The 22935-nt window shown below is 38.3% G+C and overlaps 3 protein-coding genes across 7 annotated transcripts; 2 read left to right on the top strand and 1 right to left on the bottom strand.

Moving 5' to 3' along the window:
* The first annotated feature begins 877 nt into the window (after nt 1-877).
* Nucleotides 878-6816, top strand: hhatla (hedgehog acyltransferase like, a). Of its 4 annotated transcripts, none has more exons than XM_079451628.1 (13): nt 882-1052; nt 2675-2787; nt 3539-3606; nt 3712-3825; nt 4055-4075; nt 4266-4460; nt 4562-4771; nt 4884-5055; nt 5211-5355; nt 5469-5504; nt 5589-5790; nt 5874-6018; nt 6330-6816. In XM_079451628.1, the coding sequence occupies exons 2-13, from the start codon at nt 2682-2684 to the stop codon at nt 6464-6466; spliced, it is 1551 nt and encodes a 516-aa protein (XP_079307754.1). In that variant the 5' UTR covers nt 882-1052; nt 2675-2681; the 3' UTR covers nt 6467-6816. The 4 variants fall into 4 exon arrangements, with proteins under 4 accessions (XP_079307755.1, XP_079307754.1, XP_079307753.1 ...); XM_079451627.1 differs by lacking the exon at nt 882-1052 and adding an exon at nt 1481-1609; XM_079451629.1 differs by lacking the exon at nt 4055-4075 and having other exon boundaries at nt 878-1052.
* Nucleotides 6817-8211: 1395 nt separating this feature from the next.
* On the top strand, nt 8212-12323 carry klhl40a (kelch-like family member 40a). The gene is made up of 6 exons (XM_079453844.1): nt 8212-9430; nt 9901-10061; nt 10153-10260; nt 10503-10688; nt 11031-11180; nt 11751-12323. The coding sequence occupies exons 1-6, from the start codon at nt 8309-8311 to the stop codon at nt 11860-11862; spliced, it is 1839 nt and encodes a 612-aa protein (XP_079309970.1). The 5' UTR covers nt 8212-8308; the 3' UTR covers nt 11863-12323.
* Nucleotides 12324-13232: 909 nt separating this feature from the next.
* Nucleotides 13233-18602, bottom strand: zbtb47a (zinc finger and BTB domain containing 47a). Of its 2 annotated transcripts, none has more exons than XM_079453750.1 (6): nt 18252-18602; nt 15956-17140; nt 15424-15571; nt 15216-15331; nt 14521-14665; nt 13233-14429 (listed from the first exon to the last, which is right to left on the bottom strand). In XM_079453750.1, exons 1-6 carry the CDS (start codon nt 18255-18257, stop codon nt 14206-14208), a joined length of 1824 nt encoding a protein of 607 aa, XP_079309876.1. In that variant the 5' UTR covers nt 18258-18602; the 3' UTR covers nt 13233-14205. The 2 variants fall into 2 exon arrangements, with proteins under 2 accessions (XP_079309876.1, XP_079309877.1); XM_079453751.1 differs by having other exon boundaries at nt 18255-18595.
* Nucleotides 18603-22935: the final 4333 nt, after the last annotated feature.

A 22935-nucleotide genomic window follows, 5' to 3' on the forward strand; every position in this document is an offset into this window, starting at 1 on the left:
GGCTTCACACTGTGGATACACACTGTCATTTGTCTGTGCGTGTCTTTAATATCACTGGGCGTGTGTCAAAACAGACCATATTTCTGCCTTTGAGGTTTAAATAGTTAAGGGCTTTCTCTGCTTGCTAATTTACTCGGACTGTCTCCCTCTGCTGTTCAAAGTTGTTGTTGCACATTTATTTCACCATTTTAAAGTAATTATTAGTTACTTACTATTATTCAGGAAAAAAATACTTTCACTTCACAAAATGCTAAAATTGTTTAAATAGATAGGAAAACAAACGGTATTTAATTTGAATGTGGATTAATTCAAAAGACTGTAAAACATACAGGATATAGGGTTAGTTAATCGTTGCTTTGATAGACAGGTATAGGCTTTATTTTTGAATGATTATATTGATTAATTTATAGGGAATGCACAGGCATTGGCTCCTAATCCATCTTTCTCTGTCTTTTACATTTTTTCATGTGGTGGCTTTTAAAGCATATACACATTAAGTTTTATTTGATCAATAATCGGAAATCTGTAATTAAACGATTTAATCTTTAAAATCTCTAACAATAGGTTATAAAAAACGAAAGTATGAAAATTGTTCTTTAATGCACCCAGAGTGGATCCCAAAGCTACAGCTGAAGGAAACAGATAGGATATCCTCAATGTGTTATCACATGGGACAGTGCTGTAGCCTACATCGTCCAGACCACAACATAACAAAAGAAAGTATTCATACAGCATGGAATTCTATTGGAATAGCATGCACCTCCACCATCCAGTTTTGTATCTTAAATCTGTGCGCCTCTTTGACGGACAGTCCTGGTGCCACCCCTCTGCAGCTACAGTCCTGATTATAAATACACTCTACACCCCCTCCCGCAACATCCACACCAGCTACCGCTGCCTTTTACCCAGTGCACCATCGGCACTGGGAAAACGGGACGGATGTATTAGAAGAAACCCATACTTCCCCCCTTTTATTTTATTTTTTTCCCCAATCTTGGTGGGGTTGACATCTGTCTCCAAACATCTGAACGGCTGTTAAAGGCAGATACAAGGTTAGTACTGAGAAAGTGTTCCCCTTCATGATATACTGTACTTACTGTACACTGTGTCGCAAAAAAACAAGAACCATTTTTGAGTCGATATGTGGGCGCCTAGATAAGTGCAGACTCGTTTACATTTCAAGCTCAGATTTGCATATGTCACTTTTGCCAGCACGACTACCCAAAATTGAACTCACGCGGTAGACGCAAACGTATTGTTTTCTTCAATAATTAAATGGTTAAATGAAACAAGTGCGTTCATTTGATGTTTTTCATACTCCTGAGATATTCCCTGATGTGTGGGAGATCGCATTGCGCTGCAGCTGCCGCACTGTACCGCGAGCAACTGCTCAGACTAAAATAGGAAGGTTGTACTACGGCGCAGCTGACTTCGCTCTTTCTGAAGAGCTGTGAAAAGAGGCACTCCCATTTAAGTCACTGACTTACAGTCGTGTCTTCTGAGAATGATAGATGAGTGTTAACACTGCTGGAATGCTTTTTGTTGTTTTTAGTTATGTTTCTGCTGTTGTTACTGGATATTGATTGCTTAAGCTGAGACTTCGTGCATGGTACGTCTTGACGTTAACGTATATGCGAGAAAATATAAGATAGCTACTGTATATCTTATTTAGTAAGTGTCGATGGTCCCTATATGAGAAGTTGTTGGACTGTGCAGAGAATGCTTGAAGAAAAAACAACAATGAGACATTTCAGAATACACTTTTGAAATATTGATATTATATCGCTGTTAGGATAGAATAATATTAAACAGTTTACTTGTGTTTTAAAAAGTAGTTCGTCAACGAATGAATCGCACGGAATGAGCGCACATTAGCCTACGTCTCTCATTAAATGCCATATTTTCAACTATTTACAACTAATTATCAACAAACAATTGTGTTTTACAAACAAATCGCATGTTTAAGCTTCGTATTTTTTGTTTGTTTCCTGTTTACCTCAAAGCATTTAAACAGATCACCACTCCTTTTTATTCATAATTCCTTTTTGCAAACTAGCTATTCAGGTACAACTTGATTCTGTGTCACAAATTGCGCTCTTTATCGACAATGATTTCACGGATTTATCTTCTTAATCTTCTAAGAATTAATATATGAACACATATCAAAACGACTATTTCAACCACTCATTTCTTATGAGGTTTCTTGCACTTTATTTGGACGGCTGAGCAATTTCTAACATCATGAATATTAATATAACGTCAGGAACGTCACACTATGATTGGACTGTTCACACATATAGATTTCATTTACCTCGTCTTCTCCGTCAGCTGTTGCTTCGCAGTGTACAGTAACCGTTTAGAGATTTCATATAAATAAAAAACATTTAAATAGAGAACCAAAATATGATCACATTGAGCATTTAACTGGTTGTAAACTACCTGAAAGCATAAGCGGATATCTGAGCAGTTGGAGTGACGTTTGAACTGTAACGGCCGTTAGTGAGTGTGATGCAGAGGAGCTAATAATAAAACACTTACAGACTACACAACTATTGAAACGAAGTTTTGATGTTTTTTTCTATAGAGGTTTCTGTCAAATATTTCCTATAACCTGGAGTTGTTCATGTATCAGCTCAAGTGAAACAAGCTTTTTAATGTCAAGTCTTTTCAACAGGTTAACCATGGGGATCAAGGCAGCCCTTCCCAAGTTTGAGCTGTACATCTACACTGCTGTTCTCGGTCTGGCACTCGTATGGGCAGGCAGCTGGATCATTGAAGCCTCTAGTGGTAATCTGTTTTCTTTCGCCTTTTTCTTATTATTAGTTGAATGAACATGTTTGTATTGAATTCATATTAACACTAGCACACACATAGTAAATATGTAAGATTTCTTGCCCTAATTATGATTTATTTATGACCCCTAAAAACAATACATGTAAGTGTGGGCAGGGTTTTTGCTATCGATCTCTGAGCATTTACTGGAGCAAGACTAGAGGCCATATTACAGAAACATCTTAACTCAGATTTCTATCTTATCTGTAAAGGAGCCAAATTATAAAAATCGTTGTCAGATTCCAATTTTGCACTTAAGATACAAAGCATGGCCCCAGATAGTGAATATGATGACCTGGAGATTCATAAATGCATCAGATTAGGGTCTAAATGCTAAATGCAGCTTTCACTTACAATTCTTAACACCTTCAAATCAAAAAAGGTCTGTGATGCAATATTTGTATTAAACTGTAATTCAGATGAAAAAGATTTGTCAGATTTCACAGGATCAAACAATCTCATAATCTCCAAATATATTTGAGAGCCTGGAGGTTTCTGAATAAGCAGGCAGGCAATTTGCATTATGTAATGCTATTAATATTTAATCTTACTGCTGATGTACAACCTAATATGACCCCTTTTTTGATGTTCCACAAACATGATCATGATTAAATGGCATGTTTTGTTTGAAAATACATAATTACACTGCATACGATACATTTAATGTACTACTGGTTTTGTAAAATCTTTTCTCTCGTATTTCCAGAGAATGTAAACAGGAAAGCATTTAGGGAGAGCGTGAAACCAGGATGGCACTATTTTGGCAGAAAAATGGCAAGTAATATGTATTATAATATGTATTATATAACCGTGTATGATCTCTTTTATTTAATGTAATTTTACTAAGCTTTTAGTGACTGGTGTATTATTTCTCTTTAGGATGTATCAGATTTTGAATGGGTTATGTGGTTTACCACTTTCCGTAACCATATCCTGTTTGCCCTCTCCGGTCATGTGATCTTTGCAAAGATCTGCTCAATGCTGTCTCCAAAGGTACATAGTCATCACCTTATGCAACATGGTTGGATACTGTACTGAGATTTGATATATGGTTGTGGTGTTTATTTGTGTTGCATGATTTGTTGTCTCCACAGAGGCGTCTGTAATAAAAGGACATTAAACAAATTAACTTTGATGTTAACAGTGCATGTTTGAAGTGATCTTATCTAAACCTTATAACAAATGTTACATGAATTCTTGTTTTTGCCTGCTCTAAATGAAGATAGGTATAGATGGATGCAAGGTAACTCAATTTAATTTGATAGTACTACTTTATTTACTAATACTTGTAACTACAATTAATAATAAAGGCGAATAACGATATTGCTAAAACTAATTTTACTACAACGTTGACAACTTACATATCTCATTTCTGTTACATGTTACAGCTGGATAATAGAAATGTTGTAAAAACAATGCTTTTCTTCTAACAGCACAGATCATCGATCTATATGGTGTATGGATCTCTGGCTGTCCTGATTACTATGGGATGGACATACGTCTCTCTCATCCTGTCTCACTGCATCATCCTCTACAGCGTGGCGCTCATGAAGAAGAAGTGGCTCTGCTTTGTGGCTGGACTTACCAGCCTGGCGACTATCAAGATGGAGCCCTTAAACACCTGGCAGGTGAGTCCAAAGCCAGTATTTTATCTCTCAGATGTCAGCATATTAAAACATTTTGCTTTGTCATTTTGATGTACTGATAATCTCTCTGTGTTGTGATGCAGGAAGGCTTTGTGACAGGCTCCTTTGATCTACAAGATGTCTTGTTCTACGGAGGTTGTGGATTCTCTATTATGCGCTGTATGAGTTTTGCCCTAGAGAACTGTGAGAAGAAAGATGGTAACTACACGTTCATGGATCTGATCAAGTACAACTTCTACCTCCCATTCTTCTTCTTTGGACCTGTCATGACTTTTGATCGATTCCATGAGCAGGTGAGTTCTGTATATTCAGAGAGACTGCTGCTAAGAACATTATTGTTTTTAATTCTATCACGTTTAGTCTGCGTTTGCCACTCTGGTTAAGTGATCCCTCTGATTTTCTCAGGCCAACAACCCTAACTTGACTCGTAAAGAACGAGAGATGTGGAACATCACCATTCATGCTTTGGTGCAGCTTGGGGCTATTTTGGTGGTGGATGTCTTCTTCCATTACTTGTACATTTTGACAATCCCTAGCGATTTGAAGCTTGTGAAGCAACTGTCGGACTGGTCTTTGGGTCAGTTTGATCAAATTAGTAATTATATAAAAGAGTAGTAGCAACCAAACTATTACCGCAAATAAATTAGTTTTTTGTAAGAATATTTTGTATTTGGAAATTTTTAAATGTGTTTTTTATGCTGTCACATCAGTGATATTTGTATTGTTTTTTAGCTGGTTTGGCGTACTCTAATCTAGTGTATGACTGGGTGAAAGCAGCAGTCATGTTTGGTGTCATTAACACCGTATCCAGACTGGACCATCTGGACCCTCCTCAGCCCCCAAAATGTATCACAATGCTGTATGTCTTTGCTGAAACGTAAGTATTTCGATGAACGGAAGAAAGGAGTGGACATTATGTTTGTGGTATCTGTAGATGTTTGGTGTAATCAGGTTATACAGAGTTTATTCATTCTAAAATGTACTTTGCAGGCACTTTGACAGAGGAATCAATGACTGGCTGTGCAAGTGAGCATATCAATCATTCAATTATATTTATAAATAATGTGAATCCTACTGAATTCTTATATATTGTTTTATTCTGTGTTCAAGATATGTCTACGATTATATCGGAGAAAACCATGATGCCATCTTGAAGGAGCTTCTGGCTACTATCTGCACGTTTGCTGTCACAACTCTGTGGCTCGGACCTTGTGAACTGGTATACATTTGGTCGTTCTTTAACTGCTTCGGGCTGAACTTTGAACTGTGGGTGGCTAAGCTTTTCTCTCTGCCTCCATTCTCCACCATTGAGGTGAGATTACGCACATTCACTGAACTCATACTTGGGATGGATTTGGGTTGCAAACGTATCAAGCATCTTTTTAATTTTTCCAGAATAATCTTATGTCTGAAGCAATGTCACGTCGAATCAGGGGTTTGTTCAACGCTGTGAACTTCTGGCAAATTGTCCTGTATAATGTCCTGGCACTGAACACTCTGGATTTTGCTCAGCTGGTTGCTAAGAGATTGCTGCTTAAAGGTAAGAGATTTGTTTTAGTTCAATGTATAATGATAATGAAAGCTGAAACAAATTTGACTGATGTAAAAGTAATTAAACATAAAAATGTCCAAATAGTCCAACTTAAAAATGCTAGATATATATTTATAGTGTTATATTTTAAAACCCCAATAAACTTATTATTGTGTAATGGTTAGCTGAAAAGTGTATTAGTGCGTTATTTTAAAAAATAAACGTTGTTTGGTTTAATATAAATTGAATATTTAAACATTCAAACATTTTGAAATGTGACTTTGGTTTCCAAAAAAGCTACATGGTGTTGTTTCCCTCAGGCTTCCCTGTGTCCACTCTCATCGTGCTGTTTGTGACTTACTGTGGCGTTCAGCTGATCAAGGAGAGAGAGAGAAAGCAGGCTCTGCTGGATGAACCAGAACCAGTGCCAACCCCAGAGAAACAGAAATCCGAGTAAAAGACAGAGTGGTCACTGAATCTGATCCAAGTCTCTCTTGTTAATTCATGTCAGACCGCTGCAGTCCTGTCACTATGGTCACTGCTTTGCACAAATCTGTTTTAAAAAATTTAAATATTTTTAACTGTGAATAGTTCTGAAGTGCACTTGCTTTATCGAAATGCAACCTGTAACCATACAGACAATCCAATAAGTGCATTTTTTATTTATATTTTAAGTGGATATTTAAAGGATGGGCTTGCCAAATATTTTATGAATAAATAATATATTGAACAATAAAGAGAAAATGTGAAATGTTTTGTGTGTGTATGTTTAACGATTATAGTTAAATTAAACTATGTGAGAATTTCAATTTGTTCAATGAGATAACTTATTATATATCATACCATATACCGATATAAACCGATATTTTGTTTCATAAAAATATGTTTGTTGTCCCTAGTTCAGCACACAGTTTACTCACTAACATATAACTTGCTTTAACTTGTTTACCTCATTGTGGAGATTAAGAGCCACGCTGTTCTGTTACTTGCGTCACACTCCAGCAGAAGATATTATGTGTACACATTTCTCTATTAGGCTTTGTCCTACATTGAGCTTTGAGTGGCACACTGGAGATTTGGGTTGATTAAAAGGCCTAAAATAAACCCTGAGACACACGGCTGTGTTCAGCACACAATTATATCTCTTTTGGTCGCCCTTTGGATTTCTATCATGTTACAAACTTGGCCTTTTCATTGTAACATATACAATTTTACCTTATAAATAAAAGATGTGTTAATAATTATATACCCCTTTTTATTTATATGCATATTTGAAAAATATTTTGGGGAAAAAACTTTGAAGAAAATTGTTGGAAAGATGTGGTTCACACATACATGCTCATGGTCTCTCTTTGCTATGATATTTCTTGACCACTTTGTGCAATTTACTAATAAAAATAGCAAAATGGCCAACAAAAATCTCATTAGTTTAGAAACTGTAACAATAGATAAGTTATGTGTCATGATTTTTGTGACTTATGGAATAGTTAAGGAACATCTAAAAATAAAAATTCTGTCATCATTTACTTAACCTTGAGTCATTCAAAATCTGTATACAAATCTTATTTCCGATGAACACAGAGAAATATATTTGGAAGAATGCTTGTAACCAAACAGTTCTTGACCACCATTGCCCACCGTAGTAGGAAAAATTACAACGAAGTCCCCCAGAACTGTTTCTTGCTGCTTTCTTACATTCTTCAAAATATCTTCTTTTATGTTCAACAGAACAAATATATTTACAAAGCAATTTGTCCTACAGCTAAGAATGGATTAGTTACAATCATTTTTCCAAATATCTTTCTCTGTGAGCCCATAATACTCAGTAACTCCACTAGAGGGCCTCATGAAGAGAATATTACCTACTAAAACAGTACCAGCAACAGACAGTTCAACTCCCTTTTTTTAACTTTCAATGGACTGGTATATGGTATCAGTCCTGTTGTAGTGCCCTACTGTCTTTTCCCCAGAGGATCTACAACTTAATAGTCACTGTGAGTAACGATTCAGCTGTTGGTATGATCAGTCCGGTGATGGGGGAAGGGAGAAACCAGCTTGAATTTCAGGCCTTCTTAAACCGACCGTGGTTCATTTACTCATTTCTATATATAGATGGATAGACAGTAGTTGATAGCTTATGACAGCTGTAGAAAGAGACCACACCAGCACACTCTGGGATCATCCCATCCACATTTCTCATTTAGAGGGACTCTGCTAAGACGCTCAGTCCAGTTTTCTTGTGGGAGAGGACAAGGACACCCCTCCTTCCTACTGAAATATCACATCGAACCATAACAAGATGGCCTCCATGTCGGTGGACCCGGTGACAGAGCCACGCATGTATCAGCAAACGCTTCTACAAGACGGACTTTGTGATCTCTTAGAAACCAACAAGTTTGTGGACTGTGTTCTGAAGATCAAAGACAGTGAGTTTCCATGCCATCGACTAGTGCTGGCAGCGAGCAGTCCTTACTTCAAAGCCATGTTCCTGTCAGACCTGGAGGAGAGCAAAAAGCGTGAGATTGTTCTAAAAAACATTGAGCCTGGAATTATGGGAATGATCTTGAGGTACATATACACCTCGGACATTAACCTTACGGAGCAGAACGTCCAGGACATCTTCATTGCGGCCAACATGTACCAGATTCCTTCCATCTTCAGTGTGTGCGTGTCATACCTGAAGCAGAAGCTGGTTCTCAGTAACTGTCTTGCCATTTTAAGACTAGGATTGTTACTGGACTGCCCACGTTTGGCCATGGACGCACGGGATTTCATCTGTGACCGCTATCAGCTCATCATCCGAGACCAGGACTTTAATCAGCTGGGCCCCAGCGAGCTGGCTGCTATCATCACATGTGACTCTTTGAACGTGGAACGAGAAGAGGTGGTGTTCGAGTCTTTGATGGACTGGTTTGAGTATGACACGGTGGAAAGGCTAAAGGACCTGCCAGAACTTCTACACTGCGTACGTTTCCGTCTCATGCCGATGAGTTACTTTAAAGAGAAAGTTGAAAGTCATAGACTGATCAGGACGAATCAGGAGCTCAAGAAGGAGCTACAGCTTATCAAGGATGCACAGAGAGGAATGTTACACAGGGTCAAAAGGTCACAAAAAGGAAAGAAAAAGGAAGGAGCGATGACAGATTCTGAGGATGAGGATGAGGAGGGTCTGCTGCCGGGGATCCTTAATGACAACCCGCGTTTCGGAATGTTTCAAACGGACCTTATTTTAATGATCAGCGATACGGGAACTGTGGCGTACGAACCTGGCTCAAATGAGTGTTTTGTGGTATCTGCATCCACCGAGATCCCTAAAAACCACTGCAGTCTTGTCACAAAGGAGAATCAGATATTTGTTTCTGGAGGTCTTGTGTATAATGAGGAAGATAAAGATGTGCCTTTCAGTTCATACTTCCTACAGGTAAACACTCATTCATGTTTTCTATTCACTCTAAACATTTTTGGGGTTATTTCAACTCAATGTTGGGTCAAAATGGACACTTTGGGTTCTAAATTAGCTTATGCTGGGTTTTCATTGTTGGGTTGAATATAAACCATTTGTCGGGCTAATTTAACCTAACAGTTAGGTTTGTCCATTTCTGACCGAATACTGGGTTGAAATAACCCAAGATGTTTTAGAGTCTAGTAAAGTATACTACCATAGTCTCGATCATGTCTTCAATCTAAATGAATGAGTCACAGAGTTCCAAAAATAAGTTTGTCAGTATGTCCATTGGGGTCTGTTCAGATTCTGAACAGCTGTCATACTGTTGTACCTCATGTGTCATGTTTTCATTATCCATACATGACTCCAGTCTTTAAAACCTTTTACATTCAACATTATGTTCAACGGAAAACTTTTGTATAATTAACTTGTTCTTTATGTCATAGTTTGATCCCATGAGCTCAGAATGGCTGGGGATGCCCTCATTACCAAACCCTCGCTGCCTATTTGGGTTGGCGGATGCTGAGAACTCCATCTATGTGATTGGAGGCAAAGAACTAAAGGAGGGAGAACGTGCTCTAGATTCTGTCATGGTATACGATAGACAGTAAGTCGAAGCAGATGCAACAAAAACATTGAGTTGGAGCTAAAGGACTTAAAACAGCTGAAGTTAACGTCTTTATTCTCAATCCACACAGATCGTTCAAATGGGGAGAGTCTGACCCTCTTCCCTATGCAGTGTTTGGACATGGGACCATTTCACATAAAGGGTTGGTCTATGTGATAGGGGGAAAAACAGAGAGCAAGTAAGTTAGAAGGTTCACATGATACACATCTTATATTTGGCAGACGCTCAGTTCATTTTTTCCTGTACATTTGTTTCTATGTTTATGCAATCCCCTGGGATCAAACCCACGACCTTGGTGTTCTTAACACCATGCTCTTACCACTGAGCTACAGGAAGCTTCCTCAGTTGAAAATGTATAGAGAACAATTGTAATCTGATTTTTGTATTAACACATGGCTCTTTTGGAACGTGATGATATAGGAAATGTCTAAGGAGGGTGTGTGTCTACGATCCCAGCAAATTTGAATGGAGAGATCTGGCACCCATGAAAACTGCCCGCTCACTGTTTGGCACTGCTGTCCTTAAGGACAAAATCTACGTGGTCACTGGAGTCACAGACACCGGTCTTACCAGCAGTGTTGAGGTCTATGACATTGCCAGTAAAACGTGAGTCTCATCACTTTCTGTAGCCAACACATTTAAAGGAACAACAGTTCTCCCAAAAATGAAAATTCTGACTTTATTTACTCATTTACTCACTCTCTAGAAATGTTGGAAGAATGCTTGTAACCAAACAGTTCTTCTAGTGCACGTTTGACTTCCATTTTTCTACTTCAGTAGTCTATGGTGGCCAAGAACGGTTTGGTTACAAGTATTTTTCCCAATATCTTTCTCTGTTTTCATCGGAAAAAATACATTTACCCAGATTTGGAACAACTTGAGGTAGAGTAAATGAACGGTCCCTTTAAGTGTGAATCTGTTATGGATAACGGTGTTTCTTTTGTTTAGCTGGTCAGAGTTTATGGAGTTCCCTCAGGAAAGGAGCTCTCTTAACCTGATCCAACTGGGCGGCTGCTTATATGCTGTGGGGGGTTTTGCTATGATGCCCAATGAAACAACAGAAAAACTGGAGCCCACTGAGATGAATGACATATGGAGGTCTGCATTTTGTTCAAGAATACATTGTTTAGTCTTTTGTCGTGACTCTTAACTTTGTTTTAGAAGCTGCCATTTTTGGCTACTTTATAACTCAAACTGGTTTAATTGGATTTATTTAGCTGAAACAGTGTTTGCCAAACCTTTAAGAATAGCGTACCCCCTTTCTTTAGACTTATGCACACAGAGTACTATCACATGACGTATATTATATAACAATAGCATATATCATACAAAATTAAATACACAGCATGATTTTTCAATTTTCAAAAAGCAACCAGTAGAAATAACAATAAGACGTTTTCAGTGTACTGCGGTACACGTGAATGTGATGCGTGAATAGATGTGATGCACATTCATGCTTAAGTTATATTGAACTATTTGTTTTACATAGACAGCATTGTGCTGTTGTGTACCAAAGTTTTTCAATACTGTGAAATACATCACCTCAGTTATATTAGTGTAAGTTTACATACTCACATTATCATTCTCCCAGTTTTGGAACGACTGAGCTTAATGAAACCTGGTTATGCATTTAAGGCAAGTTGTGTCAAACCGACTTGTGCTTTTCAGGTTTGATGAAGAGGAGAACTGTTGGAATGGGATCCTGAGGCAGGTACGCTATGCTGCTGGGGCCACAGTGCTGGGTGTGCGTCTGAACACCTTGAGACTCACTAAAATGTGATCTACAGGCCTCATCTACAGACAAAACCACATCTGCTTCTCTGTATTCATGGAATAATACTCTTTAAATATCTTTGTCTCTTAAAGAATAGTTCATTTGTGATTGATCCCAAGCAAAGGGTTTTTTTGCTGGATATTGTGAAAGTCGGTTGGTCTGTCTACAACAGTTCTTACCATTATGCAATTTTTTAAAAATTTGTTTCCAAGACATATCAGCAGATGGAGACAAAAGACAAGACCAGTAATATTCATAGAAACATTTTAAGTCAGGATAACTTCTGGATAATTTGAGTGTGTTTAAATGTCTACGTATGTACATTGATTGTTATCATTCTATAATATGTTATTTTTCAGATGACATCTACAATTGAACATTTTGCTATAATGACCAATAACAATGTTTTAACATTCGGAAAGGAGAGAAATAAATGAAAGGGATTGCAATACAATAATGACCAAATTAAAATGAAAACACAAACAACATACAAATCGGTGTCGACTATAGGCAACCGCATTGTCACAAACTTTCCAAAACCACTAGGCAATAATGAAAAGGTCAAATAATGGTTAGATAATACATTTGTGATAGAACACTGAAACTATGAAGGACACTATACATAGAATAAACAATAGAGTCATAGGAATACATATGAAGATCTGCTAGCCTTTTTTAAAACATTTGCACGTTCCATTGACAGCTCGACAGCCAGTCCTTTTTCAATAAAATGAAGGTAGGGCACAGTTTTGTGTTGCAGTTATCAATACATGCTAGAGTTCTTGATGGAGCATTGCACACAAGTTTTCCATCATGATTAGTAAACAGCTAATGAAAGGCAAGCAGTTAAGTTGAGCAAGGCAAAGACATAAACACTTTTGTCTACTAAATGAATAGTAAAAATGTATCTCTTGCTTTGAAACACTGTGCTTACAATATAATCCTAAAGGGATACCTTACCCAAAAATTAAAATTCTGTCATAATTTACTCACCCTCAGATTGTTCCAAACCTATATACATTTATTTGTTCAGCTGAACACACAGGAAGCTTTCTGGAAGATTGTCAAATCTCACCACAAATAGTATTTATTTTCCCTACTACAGCAGTAAATGGTGGGTGAGATCAGACATTCTTCCAAATTTCTTCCTGTGTGTTCAGCAAAACAAAGAAATTTAAGCAGGTTTGGAACATTACGGGTGAGTAAATGATGATAGCATTTTCATTTTGGGTGAAGTAGCCTCTCCCTTTAACAATTTAACAGCAAATGTTAAACACTGGAATAGCAATTTCTTTGTTTTAGCTATGTAAACATCTTAGAAGTGCAACAGAGACTGTAAGTTCTCCATTCAAAAAGTGTACAAATGACCAAATAAAGATGACAATCAAAATAGACTTTAATTCATAACATTAGAGTCTCCCTTTGAGACTGTGAGATGCATATTAAATTGTGGACCGTATTTGCTTTTTTTAAAGATTTATACAACAAATAAATCTCAAGTTATTGACCTTTCTGTTGTTTAACAGAACTACAATGACATGAACATCAGTCAAAACACATTTATGATTTTGGACTCTTTTAGGTTTTGTAGCAAAACTATAGTTATAAATTGTCGATTACTAAATGACCAGCTTCACAATCTGCTAAATCATATAATGTTTAGTGATGCACAGTTAGAGAATTAGAAATAGAGAATTAATAACACAAAAAATGATGTAAATTTGTTACAAAATAGATAAACTGTAGACAATTTCTGAAGCCCATCACACAAGACAGTAAAGTGACATAAATGAAATACTGACTCACAGGTCTTTACCCCATACATAAACAATACATTTAAAGCATAAGACCAATAAAATGTAAAGACACAAAGTGGAAACTGAAAGCTCTATAATCATATCTATTTACACTACTGTGCACAAAAACATACATACTGCTGCTGTGCACAAAACATCTGTACTATAGTATACGTATATACTGTATACTAAATATGGGCTAAAGCTACAATTTCTCTTGTTTAACTAGGGTTTAACATAGCACTAAGCTAATTCAGTGGCATTTAATGTGGAAATGGACGCAATATTAAAACAAGAAAAAACAACATGACAGAAGTTAAAAAAAATGTAGGCTTTTTGCTACATGATACACCTTTATATAAAAAGATATAACAATATATAACAGAGCATTAGTTACATGTTCCTGGAGTCTGTCCTTGCAGCAGATAAGAGTGGCGTAAGCTGTGAACTTGATGGGAAAGTGACTACACACCATCCCGATTGTGATCCAACATCTCTCGGTGTTTCATCCTCACTGGAAGTTCTCGATTTCTAGCTGCTTCCATTTGATTTGTTATAGTGGATGAGTTATATTCTGAAAGACCTCAAAGGTCAGAGGATTCCTGACCTGAGAACACTTCTCTCTGTGAGCTTTCAGCATGTTTGAGAAGCGGAACCGCTGACCGCACACTTCACAGGGGTAAGGCTTCTCTCCAGTGTGCGTGCGCCGATGACGCTTCATATTGGGTCGACTCGTAAAGCTCTTTCCACAGATCTCACATATGTATGGTTTCTCTCCTATAAAAGCAAACATTAGAAAATTGATATAACGTATAACACAGACTGCATAAAATATTTCATACTGCAGAAGAACGTATTTGGACCTCACCTGTGTGTGTCTTCATGTGTTCATCAAAATACTGTTTCATGTTGAAGTCCTTCCCACACCACTGACACATAAACTGCTTGTGCCCGATGTGGATGCTCATGTGAGAACGTAGCTGATATTTGTATTGAAAACATTGACTGCAGACCTATTTGACACATAGATGAGAAATTAGTCAGTTTGATCTTTGGGTGATTTTATAAAATCAAATAGACAATTTCATCGGACGCACACATCTTGCCCGAAGTTAACTTCCGGTCTGTCTTTGTTGATCGGTCTGGCTAGTGGCTAATAATAAAACTTTATATTTAATTTAAATTAATATTTTATACTATATTAATTGTATTAAATAAACAATTTGTTGGATTTTGTTCTATATTAATTTGATTAAATAAAAATTTTGTTAAATGGGTTGTGTAACTTTGTTACACTTAAGTTTAGGCAAGTAACTGTTCTTCTGTATACTGGAAACCCATGCCAATATTGGCTAGACATACTTGCAAGCTAAGGTAATTTACTTGTTATTCTTTAGCTTGTTATCAGAAATAATCTGCAGGGCTCTATTCTTTGCGGATGTGTACTAGAAGTTAAGTTCGGGCAACAAAATCGTGCATGCACAGTAACGTTTGTTTATGTTGTTGCTTTGAATTCGTCTATACTGAAACCTTGCTGACAATATTATACAGCAGTTTTAATACCTCACACTGGAACGGCTTCTCTCCTGAGTGTTGTAGAGAGTGGACTTTAAGTGACATGCTCCTTTTAAAAGACTTTCCACATGTCTCACAGGTAAAAGGCATCTCCTCTGTGTGGGCTAAAGATACACAGAACAAGTGAAACATTTAAACAGTCGAAATTTTGTTTAAATATGCGAGAAACGGTTAAAGTACCACTAACACAACTTACCAACCATGTGTTTGCGTACATGAGCCATTGTGTAGAACTTCTTCTCACAGATCTCACAAGTGTACTTTTTGTCAGCATAGCCATGAACAATCTTATTGTGCTCATGGAGGGACCAGAGCTTCCTGAAGGCTTTTCCACAAGTCTGACACTAAATGACACAAATTCTGGTTAAATGTTATTATGCTTTTCTTATGCTTTTTATTCTTTCATGATTTATTCACCCGTATATGGTTCAAAACGGTTTGGCTTGGTTACCAACATTGTTCACAATATCTTCCATTGTGTTCTGCAGAAGAAAGAAAGTCATACAAGTTTGGAATGACATGAGAGTCAGTAAATCATGAAAGAATTTTCATTGTTGGGTAAACTTACACCGCGTCTACACCGGACGGGACATGAAAACCTGCTTGTTCTCAATCTGCACTGCATCCGGTTTGGACAAAATTTTAAGTTAAAATGGGTTTCTAATGTCTTTTGTCGTGTCGCACCAGTCGCGTCCGGTGTGGACACGGTGTAATGTACACAAATGTACCTGTATTGTGTTTTCACAGTTAGTCTGGTGATGTAACAATAACTCGCTCTCCAGGAGGAAGTGCTGGCCACACTTATCACACACCTGCATGCAGTTATGTGTCATATTCGTGTGTTTCTCCAGCACCCGGCGGTTGTTGAAGATCTTGGGGCACCTCACACAAGAAAAAGTCTCTATTCTATCCTTTTTTTCCAGGTCTTCACGTTCCTCACTGCTCCTGCTATGACCCTTCACCTGCCTCAATCCTCTATTGGCTTTCTTGGAGGCTATCACACCTGCATCAGCAGAGGTCTGAGTTTGCTGCAGGGACATGAATACACACGTGTTGTCACAAGTTGTGTTGCCTTCCTCTTCACTGGTGCCTTCTTCACTTGGCTCTCCATCCTCCTCAAGAGTCACATTTGCTTTTGATTCATCATTCCTCATTCCCTGCTCTTGTGAAGAGGTTGTTTTGGGGGATCCATCCTCTGAACCTTTAGACACGTTAAGGGTCTGGTTGTTCAAATTGAGCTCGACGATAATTTGCTCTCTATTAAACGAAACAGAGTCTTTCAAAGTTCCGGTTGTACCTTCTACTTTAAACAAACCAACATCTCCTACTTGAACAGCATATGACCCACCTTGACTTTTCCCTACATAGATTTTGGCACATGTTGGGTCTTTTTCTCGCTTGATTTCCATATGAAAGTTGGATTTTACGGAGTTGCTATTACACCAGCTCTGAGCACTGACGTCCGGCTGGGCAACAGAAGAGCTGATATCAAGCGAGCCTCTGTTAATAAGCTCACTACAGGAACTGGCAATGTTGCTCATCTGGAGTACAGTGGCAGCTTTGAGCACATCCTGGCCATTGCAGCTGGTGACCAGTAGCTTGGAGGTGTAGATAAAGTCAAGAATTTGCTGCAGGCCTTGAGGTCTAAGAGCCTCCAGAGAGAGCTCCACTCGCTGCAGCTCCTTACTAGATGCAAAGAGCGAGTGGAAGAACGGGCTGTACGCTGCTAGAACACCCTTATGAGCCCGGAATGACGTCTGGTAATGCAGGAGCACAATGTCCACGTCACATAGATCTGGCTGGAACAGACGCTGCTTGTTCAGTCTGTCCATCAAAAAGGTGCAGTGAAGGGTCACATCCTCAACCAGGGAGAACTCTGGAGATGGGTGATCAGCAGTTTGCTCCACTAAGAGCTGTAATAGAACACGCCTGACATTAGCCTGACTTTATATTATAAAGAATCTAGCTTGCATTATTTTTAAAACACGAACAAAAGCAAAATGATCAGCCTAGGACAAAGACAGTAGAATTATTATTTTTTCTTTGGGAAAACTTAAGTATTTTATTTAGCTACTGAAGGATATTGTTAAACGAAAAAAAACAAGAACTTATAACAAAATAACCAATCCACCAATCATCCTGTTTAAAAGAAACAACTCTGCATGATACTGCATGTGGTATGTAAACGAATTCATTTGACTACATTTATGTTTTAAGATGACATTACATAACTAACCAACCGTATTTTATTATTTGATAGCATACATTCCTAGAAAACAATATATCTTTAAGGATTATTTAACTTATTATATATATTAATATATACCGCTGTGGGACAATTACGCCATTTTTGATAAATCTGCATTTTTAGATTTATTGTGGTCATTCTAGTGCAGTGTCTGTTGAATTTCAACAAAATCAAACCTCACGAGTGACAAAGTCAACCAACAGCAATGTGAAAGACTGACAGCATGATATGACACATGAAAACTGTGATTAAAATCAATGTTATCATTTTTTTACTTTTCCTAAATACATGTACAAATGTATCTGTTGTATTGCTTAAAAGTGCAAATAGTAATGATATTTATATTTGCAATTTGGGAGGAATGTTTTTAGTAGTTCACACAACAAAATAATTTGACATAAACACAAAATAGTAAATTCAGAGATGGTCTCTTATTTTTTTCCAAGGCTGCACATTTGTAGGCTTTATATATTATATAGCTTACTTTTATTAACTGGTACAGATGATTTTAGAGTTAGTGCATAGATATAGTAAAGCATATGTGAAGAAATACATCATCATTAAACATTTATACCACAATCGAACAAAAAAGTAGGCAAAAGTTGTAAAAGTAGAAAGATAAAAGTGAGATGGATATTATCAGCACATATGTAAATCACAACCATTGTTTGTTTCACTGTGATGACGGATATTTGTCACATTCTACAGGCCTTATAAACATTCACAAATATGCATTGCATCAATCCGACAGGAAATAAGCAGTTAGGGGGGCTTACTACCATGATGATTCAGTGGTCTCTGCCTCGGAGCATCGGTTATCCTCTTTAGCATTTCAATGTTTCGTCTTCATTATTAACATCCCTTCTGTGTATACATCTGTCCTGCTTCTCCATGTCCGCGTACAGAAAGGTTCGCACTCAAACCGACGGAAGAGTTGATTGGAGATCCAAAATCATATGAGTCGTTTTGTCTGGAGCTTTAAAGCGACAGGAACGTTTTTACTAGAGCGAAATACACAACCCACTGCCTTTCAACGCGATGTCCATTTTATATCATAATGTGTATAAATTGCAGAACAATCTTTGAAATAAAATAGTGCAGATGATCTCCTGGCGCACCTGACGCCCGCTGCGCATTCATAACAGCAGAAGCCAATGACAGACGAGGTCAATGAGTCCACGGAGGAGTGAACCAGTTCACCGCAGACAGCACGAAACCGCTGTAGAGTACAACTGTGACCACAGCATGGCGCCAGAACATAGATATTAAGACGCAAAAACGGGACTAAAAGAGCAATTTTAGGATTTCAAGACAAACATCGGAGAAATTATGTGTTTGTTACATAGAGTATACAAGATTAAAAGCATGTCATGAATATGAAGACGTAAACGTAAACTGTCTTTTCTGTGTAACCAAAAATAGTACATTTGCTTTCATTGTAAGAATCTAGCTGTCAAAATAAAATTGTATCCGCACGAAAACTTAAAGGGATAGTTCACCCAAAACATGAAAATTCTGTCATCATTTACTCACCCTCGTGTAATTTCATACGTGTAAAAATGACTTTGGAGGAATGTTAGTAATTTTCCTAATCATAGTATAACAAATTAAATGGTAGTCAAAGGTGTCCCAGCGCTGTTTCTTTTCCTTGTGTTCAACAGAACAAAAACATATATATATTTGTTTCCTGGTAATGGATGAAAATTGCTGACATTCTTCATCGGAACAAAGAAATGTATGCAGGTGAGTAAATGATGGCAGAATTTTCATTTTTGGGTGAACTGTCCCTTTAAGAAGAACAAATGACTCATTATTGACCTGTCCTTGCAGTGAAGCCATTTGGATAAAGTTTGGGTTACGTTTTATTTCTGTAAAGAAATAAAACAATGGATAACCCCAAACAATGTTTAAGAACCAAAAGCTAACATTCTGGAAACATTCTGAAACAATTGTTGCCCGTGTACATGCATGGCTGTATTGGGGGCAGGGCTGGACTGGGATAAAAAAAGGGCCCTGGCATTTTTGCTCAGACCGGCCCACCACAATCGGTGGGACACAACCAACCAGTACACCATCCTTGCGGTCCCTGTAGATATGCATATCTACTTTTCCATTCCCAAAAACCCCTACAAAGCTGAGAACTAAGTGCCATGGACCAGTGTACTCACTCTCTCTTGACTGACTCCGTGGTGACCAAAGGTGGCAGTGGAGTAGGGCCTACACAAAGTGAGGGCATCCTGAGAGAGAGAGAGAGAGAGAGAGAGAGAGAGAGAAAGAGAGAGACGAGAATGATAACTGAATGAGAAAAATGATCCCCATACAAGTATCTTTAATATATAACAATGTAGAGAGATGGTTGCACATATTTTATACTTACTTAGTGGAAATGGCTCCATGGTGCTCTGAACATCAAAGACAACGAACTACAAACGTGAGGGCATCCTGAGAGAGAGAGCGAGAGCGAGAGCGAGAGCGAGAGCGAGAGCGAGAGCGAGAGCGAGAGAGAGAGAGAATAACGAGTCACATTTCAGTCTACAATATTATGAATATTTTTATAATAATATCAATAATCTCAACTCAATTTACAATAACAGCAGTTCCCTCAGTAGCTTGCTCTTCTCTGCAACTCTGTCAATTACAATGTGCTCCATGTTATAAAAGCTAGTTAACATTAGAATAATCAGCCGGAGTTGCAATTGAATAAGTTAACTCTGCTAACCTAGCTACAAAAACAATGCAAAATAGCTTATGCTGTGTTATTTGACTTTAGCTGACTGAGTGGCTAGTGCAGTAGGTGACAATCTGACAGACATTATAATAGCGACAACGATTATGTTGTCTTACTATAATATTCATTAATTTAGGTAAATCATCATCTTCGTCGTGGCCCAACCAGGCCCACACACTGTGATGTCACCATCCGGAGCAGAAGGTGGCAGTAATGCACCAAAAAGCTGTTTACCGTAAAACACGAAGAAGTCACCGGCCGGTCCCTGTATGGTGGTGGCGTCACTTACTGGACCAGGATCGGTGATCCTTAGCAGTTGTGTTTCCGATATGAGCTTGTTCTTCAGAAATGTTTGCAGACATCCCAACCTGCAAAAAGTAATTTCAGGGAAATGCTTTTAATTACATTCCATTGCCATTTTAAATATGTCTAAGGTGTTTTCACGTAGCTAGTTGTTAGCCGACCTGAATAATATGCGCATGAAATCAAATAAAACTTGATGAACTCACCTCAACATGTCTTTACAATCATTAAACCCAGTATTCAGTTCGGGACTAGGGAGAAGAGACAAAAGCCCGCCCACACTGACAATTGATTGGTTGATTTACCGAAACGGGCCAATCAGGATGCTCTCTGTATTACCTGCGCTTCACGAGGCACACACGCAGACTAGCACAAACACACACACACGCAAGGTATCGCGCTCCCTCTCTGCTGTGCGCGCGCTACATGTGTTGAAGCACAGTCTCTGTCTCGCATGCGCGCTCTTGATCATTCACTCTAGATTCCGGGATATTTTAACTCATTTGCGGGCACCAGGGAGCCGCTATCAATATGCGGGAGACTCCCGGAACTTCCGGGAGACTTGGGATGTCTGTGTTTGGTAATATGTAACGTTAGCTTGTGTGGACGCTACCGCACTACTTGATCAACAAAAGAGCTTCGCTACGGAAAAGCTATTTGATTCAGAAAACAGCGACGTTACCACCACGCTACTGAAAAATGTAGTTAAGCTAGTAGCGTCACTGCTTGTAGCGACGCTACTGCCCAACACTGCTTACCGTTTCAAGTACACTCTCCTGCTCACTCTGTCTCTCCTTGAATTCACTATCAGACACCTACTCCTCTTCCTGGGTGCCGCTATGGCTAGTCACCTCTCCTCCATGTGCTATGTTCACCTGTTTTTGCAAAATGTCGTTAGGTAAGCTACTATAGGCTTGGAAACTGAAGCTACAGCACTTAACATGTCGGTTATTTTTGCACATGTTGAGGCATCAACCTCTAGAATTTGTATTTGTTTGGCCCGCAACTTCTCCGCACCCCCCTTGCCCTTGCGCTTTTGTTTCTCCATCCTAAATCCACAGATTTCTGGCTCTGACCCACTGACTGCATTTGACACAAGAAACCGAGGGGAGGGTTGGAGCCCTAACCCTAAGAGATGATTGGGCCAGCCCAGTGTCAGTATGGATAATGAACCAATGGGCCGCTGTCCCTGCTTTATGGGCCGGTCGTTGGCAAATAAAAAAAAATAATTTTATATCAACCGGCCCCCAAGTGCGTCGGCCCACCGGGCATTTGCCCGGTATGCCAGATTACCAGTCCAGCCCTGATTGGGGGGTTTGCAGCAAAGTTATGTTGCAAATTTCTTTTTATTTGAATAAATTGAAGAATGTCCACCTATAGGGATGTTCCCTGTTGCACCGGAAGGAGTCCAAGGTATGTTGCTGGTTCAGTCAAATCTGGTAGACCAATGAGATTGTCCTCTACTTCCTGATCTGGTACTAAAGTCATCCCTCGTGACCCAAAAAGGGTTTAGGAAGGTCTTTAATCAGTTTTAGCATCCTTACCTGATTTAAGGTCCATTTAGCAATCCATCCCGCACTATGGCAGGTATGAATATAATGCTCCTTCTGCTCATGTTATTACGTATCATTTGATAATATGGGGTACATTTTTGTTCTGTGTGTGACAAACCATGACACTATCAGAATGGCCATAAATCCTAAATTTTATAAATCATGGGATCTATACAAATCTTTGTTAAACATCAGACTTCCAAACATCTCTCAATTTGTTTATCGTTGTAAAAATGAGTTATGAATTTATTTATGATCTGTCATGTTTTCAAAACAACACATACTTCATATTTCTTTTATCGTTGGTTAAGTTCTTTTTTACATTGATGGGTTTCAGACATTTAACAGCTCATTAAATCCGTTAATGTCATGTTGTAGTTTGGTGTTGACACGAAATTGGCTTATATACTGCAATTCATCATTATTTTAACTACGTTAGCTTTGTAGGTTCCAAGCATTTCCCTACGAGAGTCTATTCATTTAAATAAAAGGAAAGCAAGCCTCCTGAATGTAATCTGTATGCTGGAATAATCAGTGCTTGCTGGTATTCATGCTTCTAAAATGTTATGATATACACAAAGGGGGAATGGGATTTTGTAGATACATAACAGATGTGTTTCAGAGGGGATGTCAAAGATAACATCTCCCTGACTTTTCATTTGATCTAACACTCCGGTTTCCTTTGCTGTGTGTCTTTTTTGGATAAGATTTGAATGTCATCCTAACAGTGATGTCTCAGGCCGGAGTCAACATGAAGATCTTTGTAACTTTAGAAGAGCTCATCAATGAATACAAATATTAGTCAATGCCAGAACTCATATACAGTACATTATGTTAAGCCATGTGTGAGAATCAGCTATTTGATAAGAAACTCTT

Source organism: Barbatula barbatula, assembly GCF_947034865.1.
Source record: "Barbatula barbatula genome assembly, chromosome: 3".
NCBI lineage: Eukaryota > Metazoa > Chordata > Actinopteri > Cypriniformes > Nemacheilidae > Barbatula > Barbatula barbatula.